This window comes from Aspergillus nomiae (assembly GCF_001204775.2).
Source record: "Aspergillus nomiae NRRL 13137 chromosome Unknown contig00283, whole genome shotgun sequence".
Classification (NCBI taxonomy): Eukaryota; Fungi; Ascomycota; class Eurotiomycetes; order Eurotiales; family Aspergillaceae; genus Aspergillus; species Aspergillus nomiae.
This window is the reverse complement of record NW_015378338.1, coordinates 2154-25916: the sequence shown is the minus strand read 5'-3', so window position 1 is coordinate 25916 and position 23763 is coordinate 2154. Positions and strand designations below refer to the sequence as shown.

At 50.7% G+C, this 23763-nt stretch overlaps 6 protein-coding genes across 6 annotated transcripts; 4 read left to right on the top strand and 2 right to left on the bottom strand.

The window, feature by feature from the left end:
- Positions 1-10: 10 nt before the first annotated feature.
- Positions 11-1684, bottom strand: ANOM_009093 (DnaJ domain protein; the record flags this gene model as incomplete). The annotated part of the gene is made up of 1 exon (XM_015554349.1): positions 11-1684. One exon carries the CDS (start codon positions 1682-1684, stop codon positions 11-13), a length of 1674 nt encoding a protein of 557 aa, XP_015404150.1.
- Positions 1685-6793: 5109 nt separating this feature from the next.
- On the bottom strand, positions 6794-7955 carry ANOM_009092 (metallophosphatase domain-containing protein; the record flags this gene model as incomplete). Its single annotated transcript, XM_015554348.1, has 3 exons — positions 6794-7168; positions 7207-7649; positions 7760-7955. 3 exons carry the CDS (start codon positions 7953-7955, stop codon positions 6794-6796), a joined length of 1014 nt encoding a protein of 337 aa, XP_015404151.1.
- Positions 7956-8514: 559 nt separating this feature from the next.
- ANOM_009091 (putative serine palmitoyltransferase 1) lies at positions 8515-10353 on the top strand (the record flags this gene model as incomplete). Its single annotated transcript, XM_015554347.1, has 1 exon — positions 8515-10353. The coding sequence occupies one exon, from the start codon at positions 8515-8517 to the stop codon at positions 10351-10353; it is 1839 nt and encodes a 612-aa protein (XP_015404152.1).
- Positions 10354-11156: 803 nt separating this feature from the next.
- Positions 11157-12708, top strand: ANOM_009090 (60S ribosomal protein uL13). The gene is made up of 5 exons (XM_015554346.1): positions 11157-11290; positions 11466-11601; positions 11778-11831; positions 11892-12150; positions 12243-12708. The coding sequence occupies exons 1-5, from the start codon at positions 11270-11272 to the stop codon at positions 12379-12381; spliced, it is 609 nt and encodes a 202-aa protein (XP_015404153.1). The 5' UTR covers positions 11157-11269; the 3' UTR covers positions 12382-12708.
- Positions 12709-13764: 1056 nt separating this feature from the next.
- ANOM_009089 (putative AMP-binding domain protein) lies at positions 13765-15743 on the top strand (the record flags this gene model as incomplete). The annotated part of the gene is made up of 5 exons (XM_015554345.1): positions 13765-13893; positions 13980-14175; positions 14242-14688; positions 14747-15376; positions 15436-15743. The coding sequence occupies 5 exons, from the start codon at positions 13765-13767 to the stop codon at positions 15741-15743; spliced, it is 1710 nt and encodes a 569-aa protein (XP_015404149.1).
- A 1356-nt stretch (positions 15744-17099) lies between these two features.
- Positions 17100-22665, top strand: ANOM_009088 (uncharacterized protein; the record flags this gene model as incomplete). Its single annotated transcript, XM_015554344.1, has 5 exons — positions 17100-17378; positions 17457-17831; positions 17882-18565; positions 18627-18969; positions 19985-22665. 5 exons carry the CDS (start codon positions 17100-17102, stop codon positions 22663-22665), a joined length of 4362 nt encoding a protein of 1453 aa, XP_015404148.1.
- Between the last annotated feature and the right edge of the window lie 1098 nt (positions 22666-23763).

Below are 23763 nucleotides of genomic sequence, written 5' to 3'. Positions count from 1 at the left end.
GTTAGGTGTACTAGTAGGTGGACTGGCGTCTTCCGACAGGTGGTGGGTGGTAGCTGTCGTAGTGATGGCGAGAATATTTGTCCGGCCCAATTTCGCGGGCATATTTGAACTCCTTCTCCTTGTTACGACTGTAGTCGACTTCTCCAAACAATTGTCTGCTGGACGATTGCCTAGAGGTCTCTGGTCGGGCTTGTTCGTAACGCTTGGACGGCTCTGCGGTGTAAGCGTAAGTACTACTTCGAACCGGTTTCGGTGGGGCGCGCGGCAGACGCTCTTGAGGCGGCAAGTAAGTTCTGGAGTGTCTTGGAGACGGGTGTGGTGGTTCTACCAAAATGGTCTCGGGCTCGTTGACAAGCTTGTCGTTAAAAACCTTATAACGAGTCGACATCTTGGGGGGGCTCTCCCCGACCGCCATTTCCGGAGTACCCGGACTTGAGTACCCTGAATCCGTCTTATCCACGCCTCTCACCTTCGCAGTGCGCGATGGTGGGTCAGAATACACCATGCCTAAGAGTACCGGATCCGAGCGACTACTAGCTTCCCGTTTAGGTCGGGAATAAGAAGCTGTCGCGGACCGTGAGGGCTGGAGGGAAGGCCGGACAGACGAAGGGCCTTTCATCCCTGAAGCAGTGGCGGCGGTGGGCATGGGCGGGACCTTGGCTTCATAACTGCGGGATGGATGATCGTAAGACTCGAGCTCCTCATATGAGCCGTGGCGGGAGTTGTCAGGTCGCACGCTCTCCTTGGAGCGTTTTGACCTACCGGCGCGCCGGGAGGAGGAAGACTCTGGATCCGCCGATTCATAGCCCCGACGTTGATTGGGGGAGCGAGAAGAACGTTGTCTAGATTCACGCTCCACAGGGAGCGTCCCTTTGGAGCGGCGAATGTAGTTTTCGGCTGTGGAATATTGCTTCTCGTGTTTATCCCATTCGTCAGAGTAATCCTCCTCGTACCGTCGCTCGGAGCGGTGCGAAGACTCCACTGGCTTGGTCTTCCGAGATGATGATTCCCGACTCCGGGCCGATGGACGCTTTACACGTACCCAGATTGATGATGCGCTCGAGTCAGAGGCATCATCTTCGGACCCGGCGTAGGATGCATACATCTTCTCGTAAGCTTCCCGCCGCCGTTCCTTGGTACGGTACTTGGCCCGGTCCGTGTGGGTCGTTTTGGCGCTGCTGCGTGCCGTATCTTTCGATGGACGGGGAGAGCTGACAGGAACGCTCTTAGTCTTCTTCTTTTCCTCCGATGCTCTCGTCCGTTGTCGCATCCCAAACTCATCGTTTTTGCGGGGCGTCGACCGCGATTCCCTTGTAAACCGGACATCATCGTACACCTCGGCCGGCGTTCTCTCTTCATAGATGCGTCCATCCCGATACTCGCGGACCGTGCTTCCCCGTTGGGCGTAGGACGCCGAACCGCCCGCGGTTGCGTTACGCGCCGCCATTTCCCGTCGGAGCTCATTGATGCGAACCTTCTGGTCATACTTTTGCCTCTCCGTGGGATCCGAGAGGATCTCGAAGGCCTTCTGGACTTTCTGGAACATCTCTGATGAGTTATTCCCAACCTTATCTGGATGATGCTTGAAGGCAAGTTCCCGGCGGGCGGTTTTGAGATCTGCTAGGGTCGCATCTTTCTGGACGCCTAAAACAGCATATGGATCGAACTCTGGTGTGGACGACATGATTTGGACAATTCAATGAAGGCATAAATTGATCATTCAGACTTATCTCGTTGGAAAGGGGTATGGATAGATGATGGTTGAATTGAAGAGGGGGTGTATGTGCGGGGTGAAATCGAAATCGGAGTTAATGCGTATGTGAGTTAATATACGTTTAGCGTTGCTGGACGGTGGCGTTGCACACCAAGTCTGGGCATAAATAGGAGGTGCCTGGGAAAACAGAAGTGTGTGGGCTGAATGAATGAATGAATAGAAGTGACGTGGGTTGCTCGTGATAATCAGTTCATCGTCAATATTGACTATGACCAATTCATCGAGAATGCCGGCGAAGCAAGAGAAGTTGATTAGCAGATCATAGGCAAGACAACAACCATGCAATGTGACAGTTTGATGATAGAAGACACAGTAAGGGGGGAGACTCAGGAAGAAAACGGAGAGAGGGAGCGGAACAAGTAAGTACTAAGTAACGTGAAGCACTGGCCGTCAGCCCAGGAACCAAGAGGCAAAAATGGGACCGGCAATTCCCAGGCACAGCGATTGGATTGTTGTTTTGGTTGCAAGGTAAACTTTCACCAAGATCGGTAACGTACGGTACCAACAGACGGGTTCCACCGTATCAGAGTCTCTGGTTTTCCCTTGCGGGAGAGGCAAGCCGAGGGGCAAATAGGGAAAAATCCAGAATAATTAGAAATAATAATCGAAATAATAATAATAAAAAATAAACCAATGGAAAAACCCCCCCCAAAGGCTCAGTCAGGTCCAAGGACACTGCGCCACGATACTCTAAAAGTAGAACAGCGTTGAAAGATAGAAGCAACAAGAAAGGAATAGTAGTTCGGACGGATGCAATGAGATGAACTGGCACCACGTTGAGTCAGGGCTGAGTGATAATGAGCGATAATGATGGAGAAAATTGCATCGGAAGTCACGGGGTGATGCTCAATGATGCCACCCAACGTCAATCCCACCTGTTGTACTGTACTCTCGACTTGATGTTGTCCAGTATATCTCTCTGTACGGCGGTTTCGGGCAACAATGGGGAGAAAGGCAGTAATAAATCGGCTTGTTCCTTACTCGGTACTTCTTTTCTTTTCTTTTCTTTTCTTTTTTTTATCTTTTTCTGCCTTTCTTTTCTTTTTGCTGTTCTTCTTTCAGAATATTCTCCTCCCTGCGTCAGGTACTCTGATGTTCACAGTTGGGTTCCGCAGTAGCGGTGAATGGAATGAATTGGTAGGCGGAGCAACAGAAGGTAATATTATGGAGACGCCCTTTCCCACGACACGTTTTAAGGCCCGCTTTTGTTTAAGATGTGAGAGAATTGGGGTCAAAGAGAGTAGAAGGATTGCACTTGTGATGTTGGTCAAATAGTAATAAGAAAAAGGATCCAAAATCAAAATAATAATAATACCAAGAAGAAATATCGAATGCAACAACAATGGGAATGGTCAATGCCCGGTAGTTATAAAGAGCGGTCAATAGACAATTGTTCTATAGAATCAATCAATGATTCTGAATCTATCTCAAGGCAGCGATGAATGATACGGTTTCATAAGTGAGCAATTTTTGGAATTGGATCGATCTGAAGATCAAATACCTCATGGAGAGGAGTGGTTATCGTAGTAGAGCTGAGATGCGGATCTGATGGCGATACAAATACCCAGTGGGAAAACTCTCAGAACGTCCACCTCCGGATAAAGTAATCTCATAGGAGGGTCGAGAGGCTTCAAGTGTAATACTGTTTGACAACCACCTGGCAGATTTCACCTATCACCCTTTTCGGAAGTACTACACCTAGGTCATCGCGTTTGATCCATCATACATCCTTGCGTTCTCACTCGCCCCAAGAGAAAAGCAGGGCTTACTCTTTGTCTGGCCCAGGAGTGTGAGAGTCACGACACCTTCCATTCTTAGTTTCAATGCCACGCTGGGGTTTAGTGCCTCCCGCGAAGAACATGTGTCTGCAGGACAGAAAGGAATTCCTGACCTTCTCTTCTGATCATTGAATTTGCCGAAACCGTTCGACTGATGGCAGATGAGCACGGCCGTCGTCCTGTCACCCGTCCGGTCTGCCCACCCGTATTTGATTTGACCTATGCTTCTCGATTTTCCACGGATCAACGGTGGATGCTCATCCCATACGCACTTACACTAATCAAATAATGCGACAACCTCTGCGTCGCTTCTCGATGGATCAATCCTGGATCATCCTGACTCTGACCACCAACTCGGGGCCGACCAGTGAAAAAAAAAAGGTGGTTCATTGGCAACGACAACGAGAAAACCCCGCACTAAAGGCGACTCCAGTCAGTGACGCTGACTCGTTGTGACTTACACCTTAGTTGCATTTGGATCCAGGGATGGACACACCACTTCGCTGTCAAACCTCTTTTCCTATAGGCTGCGGCGCCCCCATTTTCTGCTGCCTTCACCGGGAGGGGAATACTGTCCAATCATCGTACATGGTTTCCATGCAACTCCATCCGGTCCGCCTCACCAGGGATCATGGATCATGCTGCGGCTTCTGCAGTTGCGAATTGGCTCAGGGTCATTTCTCTGCTTTCCCCTTTTCATCATTCCCTACAGCTTGCATGTCAACCGATGTGGGGAATGTTCATTTTATGGCGCCGAAGGTTTTCTCGGTTCTATGCAGCGTTGCCCACCCCCTTCTCTCCCCAGACAACGCTGTACGTACGTACATACTTCGTGCCTGGAGGGGTATCCACGGTTATAGCCACACGATCCGAACCCAGGCTCGCGTGAAACCGTCCCATGGGTCAAGCCCGGCAGGGTCCGCAGCGAAGAAATGGTACATCACGTAATTGATATGACTGATAAATCTACAGAGTAGGTACAGCCGTATCGATCTTTTCTCTGGAGAGAGAGAATACGATGCTAGAGTGCAGGCAAGCCAGTGCTCCTTACTCGGCGGCTATGTTGTCACAAGATTTTACCTCCATCACAAAGCTCTAGCGGCAAAGGCATCGCACCGTGTCAAATGTCGATCTATCACTTTGTTTTACCAACGGTGAGACCAACCGAGCCAACGAACCAGAATCGTAATGTAGCTATTATTCATCACTCGATCTCTGGGATGCTTCCGCCAATCTGACTATACGATAGCTGTCAGACTACCTTTACTTCCCGGTCCATGATTGTGGCACAGGCCGCCAAAGCCTTGCGAAAGAGATCCTTCTCGAAATGCGTAATTGGGCCCCTGGCTGCAGTCATCTGCACATGGAGCCTGTTGCACAGAGCGTCCAACCAGCTCAGTCGCTCTTCATGCAATGATTGTCCCGACATTAGGCTCGTTTCTGCTTCATTTCCCCGAGCGAGCGCATCCAATGATGACCCTAGGTTTTCTGGGCCTTCAGACGGTGTAGATCCCCCAAGCTCTTTGATGGAAGTACCTACCTAACATAAGAATGATGCTGAAACCTTATCCAGAGTAAACCGGCTAGATTGTAGCTTTCATTTCGAGGAATCATTGGTCACCCATTCTTCACGCTTAGAACAGTGCAGGAGATGAAGCAACGGGTTGTTGTTCCGATGCACAATTGATCTGTCTTCCGCTCACCGACCGACCACCATCCATTCCTGATGACCGAGCCTGGCCTGAAGCCGTCGTGTTGGACAGTGCTGCTGATCCGGGTGATCGGCGTATCTGACTGGCTTACGTTATCGGATACATAACCTGATGTGGGGGGTGGAGAATGTTCGTTTTCTTCGTGCCTCGTGGGAGTGTGATGGTGAGTTTCGTGCGATCATCGTCGCCCTGATCGGTATCAATACTGTCACCGTACCAATGATGTTGTCGGAACTAGTACCAAGGACATTTTGGATCTTATCAAGATAACCAGTCGGCGGCTAGAGATCGACTCCACTGGCCCCATTTCACTAATGGTCTTGTGAACAACGGAAATATTCAGGGTTAACGCGCCAAAGCGCCAGGTGGCGCCCCATGTAACTGTACTGGGTACGCCCATTCCATGGTATCAGTTTACCGTATGGTGTGACTAACGCTGCAATTTGGGACAACACCCCTCTTTACTAGTTACCTTCATCCACCCCAAACAACCCATTCAGTGGGGACAAAGTCCCTCTACGATAGTGCATGGGCATTATTGCCTTAGGAAAGACATCTGTTACAACGTGAAAATTATTCCTCCCTGATCGAGCAGTCAAGTTTCGTCTACGAAGAACAAAGAACAGGTCTCCGGGGCAATGCATCCCTGCTGGTTAGCAACCCCTCATTAAGTCGGATGCGATCCAGCCCAGAGTACTGAGTAGGATTAAGGTAGTCAAGGATCCCACGTTTATGCTAACGATCCAAAATGGTGTTATCCAGCTTCTAGCCATGGGTCGATTAGACATCCTGTGGCTGATTTAGTCACGACCATCACTGCTTGACAGGTGAAATGCCTCGAGTGCAGATGACTCGGTTATTTCCCTGCCTCCGGAAGTTGCTCTTCTTTGTTTATCTTGTGCTACATTGTCAAGGTGTTGGATGTGAGGTTATTTCGCGCATAAGTTGGAAGCTAGGCTGTGGCGAGTAATTTCAGTGGCTATGCTTTGTCCTCTTCATTTTTATTGTTCTAGTATTTGATTTCTTTTTTGTTTTTCTTTTCTTAGAAAAGGAAATGTTGGTACCTAGGGGGTCAGTCTCGGTTTAGGTATATACCTCAGTGACGATATGGCACAGGGAAGGGTGAGACTCCAGCCAACTTAATGCACCGGTTGCATACCCGTGCCTATCCCCATGTAACAGTCCCCTCCATGATGTAATACACAAAAACAAACAACCTCCCACTACACTATCAGGCAGGAAGGTAATTGCACAAGAAAGAGTAGTTCGCCCTTTGTTCCAAGGCAGTCGTGCATGCTACCTCGATCCAGAGAGCGAGCCATACGTCAAGGACAGGTCAAAGCTCAAGCTATCTGCTACCAGACGGGCAGCACTGGGAAGCCAATCGCTGCGTTGTCTCGAATGAGTTTGAGGAATCGACACAAAGGGACAAGTTTCAGAACCTTTGCCGATGCGGCGCGGTCAGTGGGTAGATGCATTAATTGGGACTGGGCGATGTATCTTGCAGCAGTTGGCCTGTTCACGGAATTTTATTCTCGCCATACAGGGAGCTCCAAGTCCACAACGATGGGGGGATTGAATTGCTTTCCTCCGCGATGAGGCCAGCTCGTCGCCATGATCGCCGCGTTGACGATACAAGTTTCTCGTCGGCGCGAACGATCGTTCGGTGGGTCACTTGGGCATTCGTCTGGTCTTAATCGAGGATATGACGTTGCAGAATCCTCGGCATCATCAGCAGACGGGGGGATCAGGATATTCTGCGTTGGAGGGAAAAGCGCACCCTGATTCTGCTTCGCTTCGTCGAAGAAGAATTCGTCATTCTCCAGTTGCTGCGCTTTCTTGCCCGTCAGGTCGATCAAACTTTGCTTCTTACTTCCCGGTTCAGGCAACGCCCCACGAATAACCTGCTCAGGGCTTGTCGACGCGACAGTGACCATCGTACTCGCTCATAGCCTCGCGACTCATGGACATGGCCACAGATCGCCAGGGAAGGGCGGACTCGACCCAGCGCCTGACGCAGGGCCTCGCACCCAACGGAGCCACCGGTCGCTCGGCGGTCGCAATGGGAACGAGGCGGCGTGTGCGTAACAACCAGATCGGTGTCCAATGGGATGCGGCTCCAGAGGGCAACGGCGTCGACGGATTCGTATCCCCATGCCCAGGTCCCGGGTGATTGGGAGAAGGGTGATCCAAATACTTTAAAGATGGTGTTTGGGCCGTTGGGCCGGGTCAAGCGGACTAGTGCTGACTGGTGCCTGAGGAACACGATCGAAGACGATGCAGTGACGACTTCGATGCATTTCTGGGGATCTTCTAGGCGCTGGTTGTGGAATTTGGGGCCGTGTTTGGCGTAGAAGTTTGGGTCTAGTGTAATGTCGTGATTTCCTGTGGATTTAACCTGATTTAGTAATTTCGTAGCAAGGCTGAGTTCTTTGAAAGGTGGTAAATATAGCCTGTGCAGGGCTGAGGCTTGCGTCTGGGGCCGTCGGACTAACCACATATGACTATTTTGACCTCGAAATCAGCCGCGGCCACCCAGTCGATGGTTTTGCGCAGCTCGGTTATGCTCCCTTGGTTTGTGAGGTCGCCTGCGTGGATGAGGACGTCGCCGGCTGGAAGTTTGAAGCCGGCTTCCGCTGGGGTGTAGCCGTGGGTATCAGAGACACAGACAAAGCGCGTCTTGCGACGCATTTTTCCATTGTTGAATGAGAAGTAGTGAGCAAAAACACTTTGCCAATTGACGAAGGATTAACTATGAGGAGACTGATTTTTGATAGTGACGATTAACATGGGACCCACAGGCAATGCTTGAATGAGATGGCCATAACATCATCCTTCGGACGAGATCAACTCCATAGTATGGGTCCAACGATAAGGTACTACATCTGTACCACCCTTTTGAGCTAGCTTAATAAAAAGAACGTCTCCAAGCAAATTTGAGAGGTCCAAGACTCCAAGCCGACCGTCAGAAAAAATCTGGCCACTGGAGACAAAGCGGACAGACCCAGTCTAGACCCCGCGGGCCAATCACTCCGGGTGGATGGTGACCATGAGAGAGCCGGCGATTCCGATAGTGGAGACGAAGTAGCCTTAAGTCATGACCACCTTCAAATCCCACTGCATTCTCTCTCCTGTCAGACAGGCGATCTCCCGTTCCTCAAACAGGCAGCAGTTTTCCACCCTAAGGGCCAGCCATCTTATCCTCCCCCGACTGAGGGTGCCATCACCACACCACAAGCTGTTCGGCACAATGCCTCGCTGGAATCGCAAAAAGAAACCTCAAGCGAAAGATGAGACACCGAACAGCACTAATCCCGCGGTGCTGCCGTCCGACAACTTGACGGCCGTCGGCTCCCTCCGCGCGGTGTCCAGCAATCCCTCCGATGCGATCAACTACGCTGAATTGGATCCCGCTGAGCTTCGAAAGCTAGCGAAGCAGCATGCCGAATTCGGCCCGCTCGGGGATCCGTCGCATCTTTACAAAAGTGAGCATCCGGGCGGCGAGATACCGGACCCGGTGCTTGATGAACCTCCGTACTTTATTGCCTTGACGACGTATATCAGCTTCCTAGTTCTCATTTTCTTGGGTCACTTTCATGACTACTTTGCCAAGTGGTTCCTATCGCATACGTATCGTCACTTGAGGCCTCAGAATGGATACGCTTCGCTGTACAGTGATTTCGAGAGCTTCTACACGAGGCGCCTTAAACAGAGAATTAATGATTGCTTCGAACGGCCTACGACGGGTGTGCCCGGCAGGTATATCACCTTGCTTGATCAGACGTCAGAGGACAATCTCCATTTCCAGCTGACGGGAACGACGACCGATACCCTAAACTTGAGTTCGTACAACTATCTCGGGTTCGCTCAGTCCGAGGGGCCTTGTTCTGACTACGCGGAGGAGACTATTCGCCGGGATGGTATCAGTATGGCGGGATCTTGCAGCGAGGCGGGAACCTCCAAGCTTCATCTCGAGGTAGAAAATCAGATTGCTAGATTTGTCGGAAAGGAATCTGCGGTCGTCTACTCGATGGGCTTTGTCACCAACGCCACTATCTTCCCAGCTCTTGTCGGACGAGGTTGCCTGATCCTGTCAGATGAGCTCAACCATGCGTCTATTCGTTTTGGTGCCCGTCTCTCGGGTGCAGCTATTCAGGTCTTCGCACATAATAACATGGCTGATCTTGAGAAGCGCCTGAGAGAAGCAATTTCCCAAGGCCAGCCACGCACACACCGACCATGGAAGAAGATCCTTGTCACTGTCGAGGGTCTTTTCTCTATGGAAGGCACCATGTGCAACCTTCCCAGGATCCTCGAGCTCAAGAAGCGATACAAGTTCCATCTCTTTGTTGATGAGGCTCATTCGATCGGTGCCGTCGGACCCCATGGACGTGGTGTCTGTGACTACTTCAAGGTTGACCCTGCCGAGGTCGACATCCTCATGGGCACTTTCACTAAATCCTTTGGCGCCAATGGCGGTTACATTGCCGCTGATAAGGCGATCATTGACAAAGTGCGCGTTACAAACGCCGGTCAAGTTTTTGGCGAGGCACCGGCGCCTTCAGTTTTGGCACAGATCTATTCTTCCCTTCGTCTCATTGCCGATGAGGACCCCCTCCACCCAGGCCAGGGTATCGAACGAGTGCAGCGACTGGCCTTCAACTCCCGGTATCTGAGACTCGGACTCAAGAGACTCGGATTCATTGTGTACGGGCACGACGACTCACCGATTGTTCCTCTCATGCTCTACAACCCTGCCAAGATGCCAGCCTTTTCTCATGAAATGTTACGGCGTAAGATCTCCGTCGTCGTCGTAACCTACCCGGCAACCCCGTTGGAGCTCTCTCGCGCCCGATTCTGTGTGTCCGCTGCGCACACAAAGGACGACCTCGACCGCATCCTGCGAGTATGCGATGAGATAGGAGATGCCCTGGAGCTGAAATACTCGACCGGTGTTGCGGGCGGTTTGAGGGACCCTCCCTCCGACGAAGACCTCAAGGGAGGCAGGAAGACAATTGAGCCTCCTCGCTGGAATATCGAAGAAGTCATCGAGAGAGGTACGCGAGACGCCAAATTGCCCCTGTACTGAATTGCATAAATCAGGGACACCTTTTACTGCCTGTTCACATCTCACCTCAACGCTGTAACGAAAGCCGGTCATATTTTCTTCTGCTTTGGAATCTTTGTGGATATATGTATAATACGCCGCGATGAACGAGACGTATAGTATAATAAGTAATAATAATAATAATCGACGTGATTCTAATGTCATTGATCTCAAGTTCTACTTAGTCAGCGGACCCAGTGATCTTCATTTCTGCACTGGAGTTTTAAATAAGGTCCCGGTAATTAGAAGCATGTCAATCTTCAAGCAAAATGTTGAAGGCGCTTGTCTATAGGTCCAACCAAGAGATCAACAACCGCCTATCATAGTTATATTGCGCGACCCCGTACACCCCAGAGATTGCAAATGAGATAAGAGTTCTACAAGGTAACCCGTGTAGACAGTAAGGAACATTGTGTGATTGCTTGCTCAAGGAGTGCCTCTAGACGGGACTTGAACGGCTCGGCGACTGCAAGTTCCGCCCAATTGTACTTGCGGGGCGGGCAGCGATAAGTGTGCGGAATGATTGATACCATCTACTATCGACCACTTAATCTTTGACATCACCGGCCTTGAAAACCACAAGGTAACCCCCTGATAAGGGCAAATGATAGTGGAGCGGGCCTATCAAGTCTGAACAGAGGCCGATGGGGCTGGAATCTCCGGGTGTATCACGTGATGGGGCCGAACGGGATTGGCCGGAGTTAGGGCTGGGGCCCTCATTCGACCTTACCCAAGCCGCACATTAGCCTCGCTTAGCCAGCGTGCGAACTCATCCGACTTCGTTGTGTGCGTAGAACCTGCCCACAACGACAACAACCGCCGACAACATACATCCCAAGGGAGTATCCTAGAGCAGCGCTCTTCCTTTCGCTGGATATTTTCGTGACAGAAGAGCAGGATGTCCTCCACCGAGCCAGTCGTGCGTACACCCCTTTCACATGCAGTCGCTTCCCGGGTGGAAACCTTCGTGATATATCTTTTGAAGACATTGAATTGCCGTGGATGCGGAGAGGAAAAGAGAAGAGATATAGGAGAAGGGAAAGACACTCTGTTTGGGTTTACAGTGATCGCTGACTTGTGATGGATTTTGGCAGGTCGTCATTGACGGCAAGGGACACCTTCTTGGTCGTCTGGCCAGCACTGTCGCTAAGCAGTTGCTCAATGGCCAGAAGATCGTCGTCGTGAGGTGTGAAGCCCTCAACATCTCCGGCGAGTTCTTCCGCGCGAAGCGTACGTTATCCGACCCGATTCACTTTTCTACTTGTGTTTTTCTTGGAAGTTTGGCCGATTGGAAGAAAGCGTTGGCGAAGAGGAGGAAGTCTACACAAGGATTACGCAAATGGCGGTGGAACAGCATATGATATTGTTACTGGTGCAGACGGACTGACATGGATATCGGGATCTAGTCAAGTACCACGCCTACCTTCGCAAGATGACCCGTTTCAACCCTACCCGCGGTGGTGAGTGCAACCGACAGAAAAATCGACGCAACTCCGTGGGCTTGTGCTGAATGATCACAGGTCCCTTCCACTTCCGTGCTCCCTCTCGCATCTTCTACAAGGCCGTCCGCGGAATGATTCCCCACAAGACCGCCCGTGGTGCTGCTGCCATGGAGCGCCTGAAGGTCTTCGAGGGTGTTCCTCCTCCCTATGACAAGAAGAAGCGTGTCGTTGTTCCCCAGGCTCTCCGTGTCCTCCGTCTCCGCCCCGGCCGCAAGTACTGCACCGTCGGCCGTCTCAGCCACGAGGTTGGCTGGAAGTACCAGGACGTTGTCGCCAGGTGCGTATTAGATATACCAGAATGGATAGCGGAGGCATTTTCGCTACAGGGGTGGCTGGATCATGGCTAACGGGATTTTTTTTCTACTATAGACTCGAGGAGCGCAGAAAGGTCAAGAGCAGTGCATACTACGAGCGCAAGAAGGCCGCTCGCCGCCAACTCGTCCAGGCCCAGAAGTCGGCGGGTGTCAGCGACCAGACCAAGAGCCAGCTTGCTCAGTACGGATATTAGATACCTCGTTGCGCGGCTGGTTGCTTGTGTCTTTGATGGGATGGGTTGGGATCGCGAACGGTTTTCTTTCAGCGAGATTGTTTGGACGGCGAACCGATCGACCTTGTTCTCACTGTCCCTACCTTATCATGAATATTCCACAATGATCATGTTGTGACGCACATGGAGGCTGGAAAGACCGATTTCTTATTATAAAAAATAACGGAGTCGCTTGGGATGAAAGGTTGTTCAAAATAGCCGACCTTTATTTCGCGCCGTGGCGGTTTAATCCAAAGAATTTTTCCTTCCGAGTTAAGAATGACTCTACGACCGGTTACTTATCAAAAATTTCCATTCAGTAAACTTCGATATCCATCTAATACATAGACCGAATAATCATCATTATCGTCCCTTCTCACTCTCCATGCCCATGCGATACTCGGCCCGTTGCACAATACTGCAGGTCATCCTTATCATCCTCAGGTGTGCATCCACTTGCCGCCCACGGGTGTGATAAGCGGGTGATACGTAGATCAAATGTGACGAGATACACCCTGCATTCGACCCCTTCGTGATCACACACCCATGCGCGTAATGTCCCTATACTATTGGTGTCTCTTAATCGTGTGGCAATGGTTTGGTCAACTGAGCCTATTATTTATAGCGGATAGTATATACTGTGTAATGTATTGCACACTGATAAGCTTGAATATATTAACCCACTGCTAAGCGCCGAACATGTGATATGTCGGCAGCGGATCTTTGTCTTTCAACTTACAAGTCACAGATGATCACGGAAAGGTATGTTTTACTTTCTATTTCATGGATACACATGTCTATAATAATAATCAAGTATATATCTTGTTGCAATCCACTACCCCAAGCATATATCAGACACTGTTAATAGCCTAGGTAAGAATAGGACCTAACCAATAACCGATCACCTTGGCACGCCTTACTAATCGCTACTGAGTGGGCGTAAACAAATCAAGGGCGGAAAGAAAGGACTACGCAAGGAGCGAAATAGTACCCCAAAAAAGAAGAAAAAACATCTACTAAGTTACCATATCGAGACAATTGTAGCCCTTCCTAAATCCAAAAACGACAAGTAGTATCTCCGGATAGAAGGAAGGGGAACCTCAGCGGGAGTCGAATCGATCTTCCCGCCTTCCTCCGCGGTCCGACTCGGAGCTAGTCTCGATTTCCCCGCATTTCGCAGCCTTCTCCAACTTGGGGTCAGGACTCAACAGGGCGGTTGTGCCAACTTACTCTTGTTTCTTCGAGGGGTTATCTATAATTACTGGTTCTTGGTTGAATACTTCCTGCATATCTTGTGACCAACCAATCTAAATTAGCCCGTTTAGCTCATAGAAGAGTCGTCATACTTATTGCCGAGGTCAAATCATGTCAGGTGCCGTATCAAGGTTGTCAGGACTCTTGGGTCATTTTGTCCCTGGCGCAGAGCAACGGGTGAATTTCCATACGCTGTCGCCGACGTTCTTCTTGCCTAGGGCGGCGGCTATTGAGCCTGAGGTTTGTTTTGACTTTCTTTCTTTCCTTCTTTCTTTGCCTATTGGCTTTCAAGGGGGGTATGGTTGAGTGCTAATGTTAGGAGACAGGCCGAGGCGATTCATCACCTTACTGCGAATAACCAGGTTTTGAGACGTAGTTATGCCGAGACGGCGGATCGTGCAAGGGGTCTTGCTTATTATCTGAAGAAGCATGGGTTTAAGAGAGTCGGTGTTCTGTGCCCTAATACGCCTGCGTTTTTGGAGTCAATCTTTGGGATTGCGGCTGCTGGAGCGGTGAATGTTGGTGAGTTGTATTTTTCTTTATATGCTTCAAGCTTGATCGGGTTTTGGCTAATGGATGGTTGGATAGCTGTAAATTATCGGTTGAAGGAGGACGATATCGCTTACATATTTACGCACTCTGATGTTGAGGCTATCATTGTTGATCAGGAGTTCCTGTCGCTTCTGCAGAGTTATCGTGCTTCAAAGCCCAGTATCCCTATTATTGTCGATACGGACACGGATGCTACCGAAGGTCAATTATCTGGTCCCTTTGATGAGGCGGTTTTGGAAGGCCTGAGTTATGACTCGGATACCGGGGCCCAAGGTTGGCCTGGGCTCGAGGCCCAGGCTGCTTCCGAAGACGACGTTATCGCCCTTGCTTATACCAGCGGCACGACAGCTCGGCCGAAGGGTGTCGAGTATACCCATCGTAGCTGTTATCTTGCTGCGATAGGCAATGTGATTGAGTCTGGGCTCAATTCGCACCGTGGTCGGTGTCGGTATCTGTGGACTTTGCCTATGTTTCACGCTGTTGGTTGGTGTTCATTACTTGGATTAACTTTTCGAGGGTATGTGCAACTAACTTTGTTTAGGGTGGACGTTCCCATGGGCTGTCACCGCAGTGCGTGGTACCCATTACTGCTTACGGAAGATCGACTACCCGCAGATCTGGAATTTACTGAAGCAGGAGCACATCACGCACTTTAATGCCGCTCCAACGGTGAATACCCTGCTCTGCAATTCTAAGGAGGCAGAGCGACTGCCCGAACCTGTTCATGTGACAGTCGCAGCGAGTCCGCCTACGCCTCATCTCTTTGAGCAAATGACTAACTTGAACCTACACCCTGTGCATGTATATGGCATGACGGAGACATATGGGCCGATCACAAAAGGCTACTACCTGCCTGCATGGGACAACCTGCCTTCAAGTGAAAGGTACAAGAAGATGGCTAGGCAAGGACATGGCTTCGTGACCAGTCTACCTGTACGAGTGGTGAAGACGGATCTTCCCGAGGGAACTATCGTCGATGTTAGTCGGGATGGTAAGGAGATAGGCGAGATTGTTTTCGTCGGCAACATCTGTGCTCGGGGCTACTACAAAGACCCCGACGCTACGCGGAAACTCTTCGCGGGTGGCGTTCTCCACTCCGGAGACTTAGCTGTGTGGCATGCCGATGGCTCAATCCAGATCCAAGACCGAGCGAAAGACATCATTATCAGCGGTAAGTCTTGAATTGAATGATACCACCGTGATCTTGTCTTGCTAATAAGCCAAATACAGGCGGAGAGAATATCTCATCGGTGGCGCTGGAGTCTATGCTGGTCACCCATCCAGACATTCTCGAGGCGGGAGTTGTAGCCGTTCCCGACAGCCACTGGGGAGAACGACCAAAGGCATTTGTGACGGTTAAGCCAGGGAAATCATTGACTGGTTCAGAGGTGATCGATTGGGCCCGAAATGCCAGCGATATCAGCAAGTTCATGATTCCCCGGGAGGTTGAAGTCGTGGCGGAACTGCCCAAGACTAGTACCGGGAAAGTGAGAAAGAATATCCTCCGTGACTGGGCTAAAGGGGCGAACCGATCATGAATGCATTGTTTGAAATGGAAATAAATATGCATAGACAATCTAGACAATATACATCAAATTTTCTGAGATTGGGTTGCACCAGCATAGGCTGACATTATAATTTATCCCTGTTGGTTCCCAATCAACATACTTTAATGTCTTGCCGATAGTTTTACCGCCATGCCAATAGGTCCCATTTTCGGAAGGGGGGCACTAGACCCGACCTTGCCTGATCAGATCCTCATTTGGGTTGAAAAAGGGATTATATATATTCAATACTAGCAGTAGTTAAATACGATAGTATTCTATATTTGGTAGATAGTTGTTGAACAGGTGGAGAGATCCGGGTGTCTGGTGACACGCCATAGAGGGGGTAGCAATGCGAGACAGGCGCTAAAGAGAGAAGTTAGTACTAATAGTACTACTAGTAGTACTAAGATATGTATGTCTGCCTTGATTCAGGATCCTTAAATGTCAGGCAGAGTCTAAGTATGGATGAACTACTACTCATTCTTCACTAAGGAAGGAGCCTGAGGTTAGTAAGATTTAAGTCCAGACGGCGATAGCGGTAACCAATCGGGCCACGAGACGAACATTGCCCGACCGATTTGGGAGTCTTCCAACTTTTGCCCTCAGTCAAGCGAAGATCCTCTTCCCCCCCATCACCCACTTGGTTATCCCTCTCTTTGCTGACATTTGACTCGTCCGAATTTCATTCTCATTCTTCGTTTCCTTGTGTCTCCAAAAGACTGGTATTCTGACGAATAACGGAACAATCCACACCCCACGGAACGCAAGCAGAAAACGGCTTTGCTGACTTCTCCCCCTCCCTTCCGCTGAATTGCAGTCGCCGCCTTCCCTTTCTTCACAGCCGCCCGATCGTCTAGCTATATAATCTCCGCCCCACGAGTCCCCTAGCCAAACCGCTTTCGATCATAGCTTGGAGTGCGTCTCCCAGCCGTGCTCACTTCACCCATCCGTCACCAGGAACATTTGCACCGCCCTCACATCCCTCCGCCGCCGCCTTTCCCTCTATTCCCCCCTCCCTTGCCGTCTACAGGCACTTCCGACGCGCGTTGCCCCTTCTTAAGCGCCTTCACCCCCTCCGTTCGACTGTACGGCCTTCAACACAGCTTTTAAAGCTAGACCGAACTAAAAGAACGCCGTCTCACCTTCTGATCAATTTTCCGATCCAGCAGCCATAGAAGCGATCTTGAACAAGAGTTGCGCCGACTCTTGCTAGGGCCTTCTTCGCCTCGATGGTCTTATAGAGACGCAGTCCATGCCGTACGTTTCCATCCGTTTGTGAGATATCCCACAAACCGATCATTCCAACCGATCTGAAACACGCTGGATTCGCATCCCTCGGTGGTCCTCATGCCCCGCTCACGGCAACCCGCTCGGTTCTCGAGCGAAGCTCCTTCCGAGTCGTCATCCTCGTCATCCCCGGACCGGAACGCTGATGACGACACCGATTTCTTCACAGCCCAGGCAAATGATTCGCAATCGTCCGTTGGCGGCATCGCAACCTCCCGCGACGTACACGCACAAAATGGGCAGTACGTGCTCCCGCCGATCGGCCGTCTTCCCCCGGAAATCCTGATCGCCATATTTGCAAAGCTCAGCTCGCCGGCCGACATGTTGAGCTGCATGTTGGTATGTCGAGGATGGGCTGCTAATTGTGTTGGAATACTATGGCACCGACCGTCTTGCAGCAACTGGGTCAATATGAAGAGCATTACGACGACAGTTGGGAAAGAAGACAGCTTCTTCTCATACTCCGATCTGATCAAGAGATTGAATCTTTCTGCCCTGATGGCGGAAGTCAGCGACGGCACTCTTGTACCCTTCGCACAATGTAACCGGATCGAGCGGTTGACTTTGACCAACTGCTCGAAACTGACAGACAAGGGAGTGTCGGATCTAGTGGAAGGCAATCGGCATTTGCAAGCCCTAGATGTCTCGGATCTGCGTTCCCTTACGGATCACACTTTATACACTGTGGCCAGGAACAGTCCTCGGCTCCAGGGGCTCAACATCACCAACTGTATCAAAGTGACAGATGATTCGTTAATTGTCGTATCGGAGAATTGTCGACACATCAAAAGAGTGAGTACCGTCTTGAATCATTGTGTCACCGAGGCTAACATATGGATCAGTTGAAACTCAACGGTGTTATACAAGTTACGGACAGAGCGATTACATCGTTTGCTCGGAACTGTCCGGCTATCCTGGAGATCGACCTGCACGACTGCAAGTCTGTCACCAATCGCTCTATAACTTCCCTCATGGCTACCCTTCCCAACCTCCGCGAACTACGGCTCGCGCATTGCACAGAGATAGACGATCTAGCCTTCCTAGAACTCCCAAAGCAACTCTCCATGGACAGCCTCCGTATACTTGATTTGACAGCGTGTGAGCACATCAGAGACGATGCTGTAGAGCGCATAGTTAGCTCGGCTCCTCGCCTACGAAATCTTGTGCTTGCCAAATGTAAATTCATCACCGACCGTGCAGTGGGGGCTATATGCAAGTTGGGAAAGAACCTGCATTACGTTCACCTGGGCCACTGCTCGAACATCACCGATGCGGCTGTGATCCAGCTTGTGAAGTCCTGCAACCGGATCAGATACATTGATTTGGCTTGTTGCGTTCGTCTGACGGACCGCAGTGTTCAGGAGTTAGCAACGTTGCCGAAACTGCGGCGGATCGGTCTGGTCAAGTGCACTTTGATCACCGATCGCAGTATCTCGGCACTAGCGCGGCCAAAGGCCTCGCCCCATTCATCCATCAGTAGCCTGGAGAGAGTCCATTTAAGCTATTGTGTTAACTTGACCATGCCTGTAAGTCTTCTGATCGGTCAATGCTCCTTGCCAAGAATCAATTGTCTCACATGTGATACAGGGCATCCACGCTCTACTCAACAATTGTCCTCGACTCACTCACCTCAGTCTGACCGGGGTGCAGGAGTTCCTACGGGATGAGCTTACCAAGTTCTGTCGTGATGCACCTCCGGAATTTACGCATCAGCAGCGGCAAGTGTTCTGTGTATTCAGTGGTGACGGCGTCAAGCAACTCCGCGACCACCTGAACCGAACCGTCCCTCCGGCCCGGGAGATGAACGAGGCTACCATGTATGACGACGACGAAGAATTAGACGAGGACGAGGGTCAAGTGACTGGCCTGATGCATGCGACAGCAATTAACGACGACGATGACGACTATATTGACATTGGACATCCTCAAGGTTGATACCCCTGCCTTATACCTTTGAGCGTATCTCGTTCTTCTTTCTTTAATTTGGCCTCAGCGTTTTTATTCATTCCGCGTTGTTCTCTCAGACGAATCTGGTCACGGTGTGGGCGTTGCTCTTACGAAGTAGCTGTCGCGGTTGATCATATGGGACATGCATTGGTAGCGGTACAGGGGCTACCTTCTAGGTTGATTTTTTTATCTGTCCGGGACTAGGCATATATGCGGTCGCATTGGAATGAAGCTGCCACGTAGCTATGCTGCCATACTCGGCCTGGTGGAGGAAACGGAACACCGGCAACAGGGTATATACATCTTCCTACGGTTGCTGCTGGGGATGTATAGATTTTATCTAAGTAAGGCGTATTGCATCCAGGACTCGGCACTATTTGTAGCTACATATTGCATCAATGGCGTTGGAGCATTCCAAAATAAGTTTGTATTTCTAGTTAGAAATTAGAAGACTTAGTTTATGCTATGTATTTGATTCCTTTAAGGTTTGAATTTCAGTTGTTCCTCATCAAATCTTCTCCTGTCGCAAGAGATCCGGATTGATAGGAGGGTGCTCTGTACTGGTATGCGATCTATACTTAGACAGATCACGCTAACCCAATTTGGAATACTGCTCGAGTCGGCTGACATCATTGGAAGTGTTGGTGTCCGCGCATTAAATGTTCAGTTCCGTTTAAGCTCCCCCCCACTTTCACTTCCGCCTTGATGCGCGATCTCCAATTCTCTCTCTCCACATCGCCAGCGTCTGGAAGCTCGCGTCTTAGTCGTCACTCGCTCCTGGGCTGGACCCCTTGAAAAGAGGCCGACATCTGATGGCTTCTCTCCGATTGCCGCGGGCCAACCCACTGGCGTTCACCCGCTGGCCTGTTACTATTATCACCGCGATCGTTTATCTGGCGTTGCTGATCCCGTTGCTGGTCGTGCACCATGTTGTACCTTCCGCTCCCAGCTCTCCGCCTAGCGGTCTGAACATTTCGGAAGCTTGGCTGATCTTCAAGTCCTAACGAACGGCTTCCATCCATACAATTCGCGTCGAAATGATGCCATCCACTCTTGGTTACTGAGGCGGATTAACGAGATCCTGGACGCCACGCCTTCGGACCAGGAGTACCGAGCTTTGGACGAGGAAAAGCCGGATGTCTTTGTCTTCGATGACGTGTACTCGAACCTGACCACTTATGGGGGTACCCTGAAGGATGCAGACCTCGGCGTCTATTTCGAAGGGACCAATATCATCGTTTATATCCGTGGGTGGGAAGACGAGACAGAACATTGGTGGGAAGCACCGAACGGGGTGCCGATAAGTAGGGGAGGCGTGCTTGTGAACTCGCACTACGATAGTGTCTCGACCGGTTTCGGGGCCACCGACGATGGCGTCGGCGTTGTCACTTGCCTTCAGCTCATTAAGTATTTCACTACGCCGGGACATGCTCCGCGGCGAGGTCTTGTGGTGCTGTTTAACAATGGCGAAGAAGATTTCCTGAATGGCGCGCGCGTGTACAGTCAACACCCGATCTCGAAGTTACCTCATACTTTCCTTAACCTGGAGGGCGCGGGAGCTGGTGGACGGGCGACTCTGTTCCGGAGCTCTGATTTCGAGGTCACGGGCCCGTATATGCGGTCGCCGCATCCTTTCGGATCGGTGCTCAGTGCTAATGGATTTGATATCGGATTGATCGCTAGTCAGACGGACTATGTGGTTTTTCAAGGCAATATGGGCTTGCGTGGCCTAGATGTTGCCTTCATGGAGCCCAGAGCGAGGTATCATACGAATCAGGATGATACTCGACATACGAGCAAGGACTCGGTCTGGCATATGCTGTCGGCGGCTGTTGCTACGACTGAGGGACTTGTATCCGACTCGACCGATCGTTTCGACGGTTCGCCGAGCACTGATGGGGGCGTTCCCAGTGGATCTGGCTCCAAGGCTGTCTGGTTTGACCTGTTCGGAAGCACTTTTGTGGTCTTCCAGCTTCACACGCTGTTTGCACTGCTGGTGACACTGCTTATCGTCGGCCCCCTTACTTTACTCTTTACGAGCATCGCCCTTACAAAAGCGGACAAGATGTATCTGTTCAGGTCATCGGCGAAGTCTGAAGACCATTTCGACGTGGTGCCCCTGCAGGGCCTTCGGGGCTTCTTCCGCTTTCCGTTCCTCTTTGGAATCCCGACCGTCGTCGCGGTGGGCCTGGCGTATTTGGTTACCAAGGTCAATCCGTACATCATTCATAGTAGCGCTTATGCGGTCTGGAGCATGATGGCGGCTGCTTGGGTCTTTTTGGCCTGGTTCGTTTCCCGTGTGGCCGACTTTGCTCGCCCGTCGGCCTTCCATCGTATCTACACCCTCACCTGGATGTACATTCTCTCCTGGGTTTCTGCTGTGATTGCAACTGTGTATGCAAACCAAAGGGGTCTGGCCGGTGGGTATTTCATCTTCTTTTTCCATGCTGGTATCTTCTTAGCCACGTGGATCTCCTACCTGGAGCTCTTTGCCCTGCCGTCCAAAACCGAGTATGCGAACCAGCTCAGGCCAGCTTCAGGACGGGTCAGTGGCCACGGGAGCCGCCGGGGTACGACTTCCGGCGAGGACGATGGAGAGGAGGCGGAAGAGGAACCAACGGAGTCAACGTCCCTGCTGGGCAGTGGGCAGCGGACTACGTTTGCAAATTATGTGCGAGTTGGGGGAGATAATCATGCGTTGGCAGACGAGGAGGTGGTCGATCCCAACGTCTATGGCCGCGAACAAGCCTGGAGTTCTGCTTTGCCCAAGTGGACGTGGATCTTGCAGCTTCTTCTCACTGCTCCGATTACCCTTATCATGGTCGGGCCCCTTGCGCTCCTGACGATCAGTGCCATCACCCAGACAGGACAGGACGGCGGTTATCCGCTTTTCGCCTACGTCGCCATCGCCATATTCACGACGATTCTGCTCACGCCGCTTCTACCCTTCATCCACCGGTATACCTACCACATCCCCTTGTTCCTGTTGGCGGTCTTCCTGGGTACCCTGATCTACAATCTCGTGGCTTTCCCCTTCTCAGATTCCAGCCGGTTGAAACTTTACTTCGTACAGGAGGTCGACCTCGATACCGGCGTCAACCGCGCCACCTTTGCCGGGCTTTCTCCGTTCGTGAAAGATGTCACTCAGGACCTGCCCAGCGCCGCCGGCCAAGACATAGCCTGTGACTGGCACACTAAGAGGAGGAACCTGCTGTCCTGCTCCTGGGAAGGAATTGCTCCACAGCCAGTGGAGGGCGACTACCCGATGAAAGACTGGGTGTCCTTCAATATCTCCAAGTCCACCGATAAGCCGCAAGCTCGGTTCGAGGTGTCTGGTCTGAACACGCGGGCATGCAGGATCGTTTTCGACACGCCAGTGAAGAACTTCCACGTTGCCGGATCTGCATATGACCCGCGCTTTCCGTATGACGCGGCCGGCGTCAACGAGATCCGACTCTGGAGTCGCACCTGGGAGAACCAATGGACGGTGGATGTGGACTTGGACGAGGGTGCTCTGAAAGGCAATGTCGTCTGTCTGTGGAGCGATCATAACCAGCCGGGGGTCATTCCAGCGTTGGACGAAGCTATCCAGTTTGCGCCGGTGTGGGCGGCCGTGACTAAAGTGAGCGATGGGCTTGTGGAGGGCCGTCGTGCGTTTGAGATCGGTAATAATGATTGACTGGCGTTCTGAGGCATGTCTGGCATACTGTTGTATGCCGCTTAGTGTTACTTTGATATTGTTACCATATAGGTAGTATAGTATAAGCATATGCGGGGGACCTTATTTTCTAGGTAGTAACAACAATCGATAAATCCGTGCAAGATTCAACACCATATAAGGAAAGGAGTACGAAAGAAATCATAATAAAATCATAACCACTACCAATCACTCAACCCGACTATCCAAGCAACTCCAGATCCAACTATACCCAGAAAGCCCATATAATCCACATAGAAAACCAAACCCGCACCAAAGAAAGCCCAACCCAAATAGAAAGATAGAAAAAAGAAAAAAAAAGGAAGATCAAAGTTGGTCAACCCCTTACAGCAACCCACCACGTGCTCCCTTCCTAAAGCTCTGGCCAGTTCCAGAGATAACCCCAAGGCCCGATCCGACCTCGCCAAGTAAGATCTATTTATATATATTTTGGCTCCATTATTGGTGATCAGGGGTCATATTACTCACGTATATTAAATAGTTAGATCATCGCATTACGGTGGCTTTACGAGCTGAGCTGAGCTAAGCTGAGCCAAGGTGTTTTGTTTTGTTTGCGTACGTTGGATCCATGGGTTTTATTACTGGATGGCCTGGATCTCTCGTTCCATTTCAGGGGGTTTTGGGTGATGGGGATGGTCCTGTGTACGGAGTAGTAGGTAAGTAATTTCAATCCTTTTTATTCCGTAGGGGTGTGTATGGTTATACGTACATACATACGTAGGACTTTTGTTTTATCTCAAGCGAAATATGATAGATCTTACTACGGAGCAGTATCAGATAAGACAGGTAGGCTTTGTAGATACATAGATATATAGACGGGTAGAGATTAAGGTGTAGGGTAGGGCGATGTTTCAACTTCTTACATAGTTTCTTTTCTAAGATTGGGTCTGTCTTTGTTTGTAGGGATCCATCTCCAAACGTAATGTTGTTTGTTGGTGGTGTTGGGTTAGTATTCTAATACTAACGGCTAAATGTTGGCGTTGGGAACTTATACTATGGGTACTGCATACACTGCAGGCATGTTGTATGTCTGTAGACAGGAATGTAGGGGCACTGCTT